The sequence below is a fragment of the Salvelinus namaycush genome, chromosome 12 (assembly GCF_016432855.1).
Source record: "Salvelinus namaycush isolate Seneca chromosome 12, SaNama_1.0, whole genome shotgun sequence".
NCBI classification, from domain to species: domain Eukaryota; kingdom Metazoa; phylum Chordata; class Actinopteri; order Salmoniformes; family Salmonidae; genus Salvelinus; species Salvelinus namaycush.
Window position 1 is genome coordinate 22,496,065 of NC_052318.1, and position 4,037 is coordinate 22,500,101.

Sequence of the window (4,037 nt, forward strand, 5' to 3'; positions counted from 1 at the left end):
AGGACAGGGGCTGGATTACATTTAAACAAAAAGCAAAAAATATATAGGACAAAACACACATCACGATAAGAGAGACACCACAACCCTACATAAAGAGAGACTTAAGACAACCACATAGCATGGCAGCAACACATGACAACAAAGCATGGTAGCAACACAACATGACAACAAAATGGTGGCAACACAACATAGCAACAGCACAACATGGTAGCAGCACAAAACATGGTACAAAATACTTCATGTTCACCATCAGGTTGCACAAAACCTAAACTATTTTCACTTAAGGCCACCGCGTGGAATGTCGATAAATTTTTTTTTAACAGGGAGTAATATACGCACTTTCATTACATCAACCGCGCTAGGTGACCAATAGATGAATTTGGCGCATTATTGAATTCCCACCTCGTATTTTCTGCGTAAAGCCAGTAAGAAAAAGTCATTTGAGAATGAGTTTTTTTAGGCGGGGCGACACAAGCTCGTCACTTAATTCCCGCCCTGTTATTGAAGAGGCAGAGAGAGAGCACAGAAAAAGATAATGCACTCAAGCGATTGAGGGAGAGCAAGACAGACAGAGCTGGACAACTTTACTATTTTTAAACGACCCAGTATCCCTCCGTGCTGTGCGCTTGTGTGGTTACAAACAGGAGCCTACTAACATGGGATTCTGAATTGCCTGTCAACTAAAAATCTATTCGGAAAATAAGGACATTACCGAGGATAATTACGGCAAATAACGGTTCAACTCAACTGCCTGGTTTGAGATTTTAATATGCGTGCTACCAGTGGTATATTATAGACTCATTGTTTTCCATTATAACTTTCACAACATGTTGTCTTCAATTTGGTAAACATGTGAAGCGTATCGTGCATTAAACAAATCGACTGGATTTGGAACTGTAACAACAAGCACATTTTTATTCCCCTTGGTAATTCGCATACTGATCCCAGGAAAAACGTTTTGCGGAGTTTGACCATAGGAGATAACTTTAATCAGTATTAAAGTTCTCTCGCCACCTTGGAACTCACGGATATGCTACATTGTTTTCATCAGATTTGACAGTGGGGAAATTTACACGTTGGGCACCAACTCATCAATCTGGAATCGTTACAGCCACAGTTTTTTTCCTCCAATACATTTTTCTCATGGGATGAAATATTTAACTTTTCTTTTCTGTTTTAATACGTTAAGTGTTTCGTGATACTGATATCACCATGGATGTTTTTAATTTGAGGATTGCCATTTTACTGTGGTGCCAACTTGTTATTGCTGCATCCAGCTTGGAGATCGGAGTCTATGATCTAGAGAGAGGCAGACCTGCAAAATGCGAACCCATCACCATCCCCATGTGCCAGGGCATTGGCTACAATTTGACAAGAATGCCCAACTTCATGAAATATGCAAGCCAAGCAGAGGCCAGCATCAAACTGAATGAGTTTGCCCCTCTCGTGGAATATGGCTGTGACATGCACCTGCGCTTTTTCCTCTGCTCCCTCTACGTCCCCATGTGCACTGACAAAGTGTCCACCACCATTCCTGCCTGCCGACCAATGTGTGAGCAGGCCAGGCAAAAGTGCTCTCCCATCATGGAGAAGTTCAGCTTCGGCTGGCCTGACTCACTGGACTGCTCCAAGCTGCCCACTAAAAACGACCCCAACTCCCTGTGCATGGAGGCGCCTGAGAATGACACAAAGCAGGAGACCAAGAAGGGGGAGGGCATGCTCCCGGTGCCCCCCAGACCCAGGCAGCCCAGCTCAGGTACCAGCGGGCGCTCTGGCACCAGCCTGGGCTCCTGCGAGAACCCGGAGAAGTTCCAGTACGTGGAGAAGAGCCAGTCGTGCGCCCCACGCTGCTCCTCTGCAGTGGACGTGTTCTGGTCAAAGCAGGACAAGGACTTTGCCTTCATCTGGATGGCGGTGTGGTCCACACTCTGCTTTGTCTCCACTGCCTTCACCGTCCTCACCTTCCTGCTGGACCCGCAGCGCTTCCAGTACCCGGAGCGGCCCATCATCTTCCTCTCCATGTGCTACAATGTCTACTCGGTGGCCTTCGTCATCCGCTCGGTGGCCGGGGCCGAGAACATCGCCTGTGACCGGGAGAATGGCGAGTTCTACATCATCCAGGAGGGGCTGGAGTCCACGGGCTGCACCATCGTATTCCTCATCCTCTACTACTTCGGTATGGCCTCATCCATCTGGTGGGTCATCCTCACTCTCACCTGGTTCCTGGCTGCTGGTAAGAAGTGGGGCCACGAGGCCATCGAGGCCCACAGCAGCTACTTCCACATGGCCGCCTGGGGCATCCCAGCCATGAAGACCATAGTCATCCTCACCATGAGGAAGGTGGCCGGGGACGAGCTGACGGGGCTGTGCTACGTGGGCAGCATGGATGTCAACGCCCTGACTGGCTTCGTGCTCATCCCTCTGTCCTGCTACCTGGTCATTGGCACCTCCTTCATCCTCACGGGCTTCGTAGCGCTCTTCCACATCCGCAAGATAATGAAGACAGGCGGCACTAACACGGAGAAGCTGGAGAAGCTGATGGTGAAGATCGGTGTGTTCTCCATCCTGTACACGGTGCCCGCCACCTGCGTCATCATATGCTACTTCTATGAGAGGCTCAACATGGACTACTGGAAGTTCCGGGTTCTGGAGAGCAAGTGTGTTTCATTCCCTGGACGCCGGAACGAGGACTGCTCCCTGGAGGAGTCGGTGCCCACCGTGGCGGTGTTCATGCTGAAGATCTTTATGTCTCTGGTGGTGGGCATCACCAGCGGCGTGTGGGTGTGGAGCTCCAAGACCCTGCAGACCTGGCAGGGTCTGTGCAACAGGAAGTTGGCGGTGCGGACTAGCAGGAAGCCCTGTGGCAGCGTCAGCTGCAGCAGCTCCCACTGCCACTATAAGGCCCCACCCGTGGTGCTCCACATGTCCAAAACAGACTCTTACATAGAGAGCCCAACACACGTCTGACACTTCAAGTGACATTTCTCAAAGTGTTTTGTAAAGACAATGCCAAAGGGAAAGGAGGCTATTTTGTTATGTGATCTTTTGAAAAGCTCAGGTTGGACTGCATCTGATGTTCGTTGAGTAGCAATACCTGAAAGTGACAGTGTTTGTGCTGTCGTTTGGGGACATTGCTTGCAGTTAAACCACACAGTTTGGTGCAAAAGCAGAATCAGATAAGCTTCTAAAGGGAACATTTATTGTATAGCATGCCATAAAGTTGGTTGTTTCTGCTTAACTAACTGAACATGAATGCAAAAGCGAACTTGCATGGATGTATCAATAATTGGTTTATGCTCCCCTCCCTGTAAGTTTATTTATTGTGTTGTATATTTAATTGCAGGTTCTTCATGGTGTTTCATAAGTTTTTGTATATTGTATGTAAGCGCACGTACTAAAGAGTTATGAGTTATGAATATAGGGCCTGTTGAGATGTACAAGTGCCTTTTGAAAATTTATATTTTTTTGAAAAATTGACGTTAATAAAACATATTTATATATTTTCACTGATGACTACTCTCTCCATTACTTTACAACATATGTCAAATTGTTAGGGGTAGTTGTCATAAACATGAGCAAAGCAAAGACATTCTACAATAGTATAAAAATGTTTTGGTTTAAATACCTGCTTTGAAAATATTAATTTTGCCTGAAACATTTTGATTTAGATTTGCTACAGTGCCTCTTCAAATTGACAAGCTCTACAGTGGTCATTTTCTTGAGGTAATAATGATCTAAGATGCAAGAATATATTGTACGAATAAAATAAATATATCATTAGTTTGGGTGACATTCCTACATTTATTCATTTTTGTTTATTTTTCAGTAGACTTTGATGACCTTGTGGACCCACCTACAGTATGAAGCTCTCACTGGCAAAACTAGTCATATTTTCCCAAGTGACATCAGCTGTTAATTTCATATGCCCTTTCATGTATAACTCTGTCCTTGCATTGCATCAGTGTTCTGTCACATTTGTGGAATACAAAATGCTTGAGTAAAATGCGAACAAAAAGCTGTGTGTTCCACACAGTTAA

The 4,037-nt window shown here is 45.8% G+C and overlaps 1 protein-coding gene across 1 annotated transcript; it reads left to right on the plus strand.

The window, feature by feature from the left end:
- Positions 1 to 567: 567 nt before the first annotated feature.
- LOC120056493 (frizzled-9) lies at positions 568 to 3,501 on the plus strand. The gene has a single exon (XM_039004667.1). It carries the CDS (start codon positions 1,213 to 1,215, stop codon positions 2,965 to 2,967), a length of 1,755 nt encoding a protein of 584 aa, XP_038860595.1. The 5' UTR covers positions 568 to 1,212; the 3' UTR covers positions 2,968 to 3,501.
- Positions 3,502 to 4,037: the final 536 nt, after the last annotated feature.

Excerpts from the sequence above, each read along its gene's own strand:
- LOC120056493 (XM_039004667.1), top strand. The coding sequence starts at position 1,213 with ATGGATGTTTTTAATTTGAGGATTGCCATTTTACTGTGGTGCCAACTT.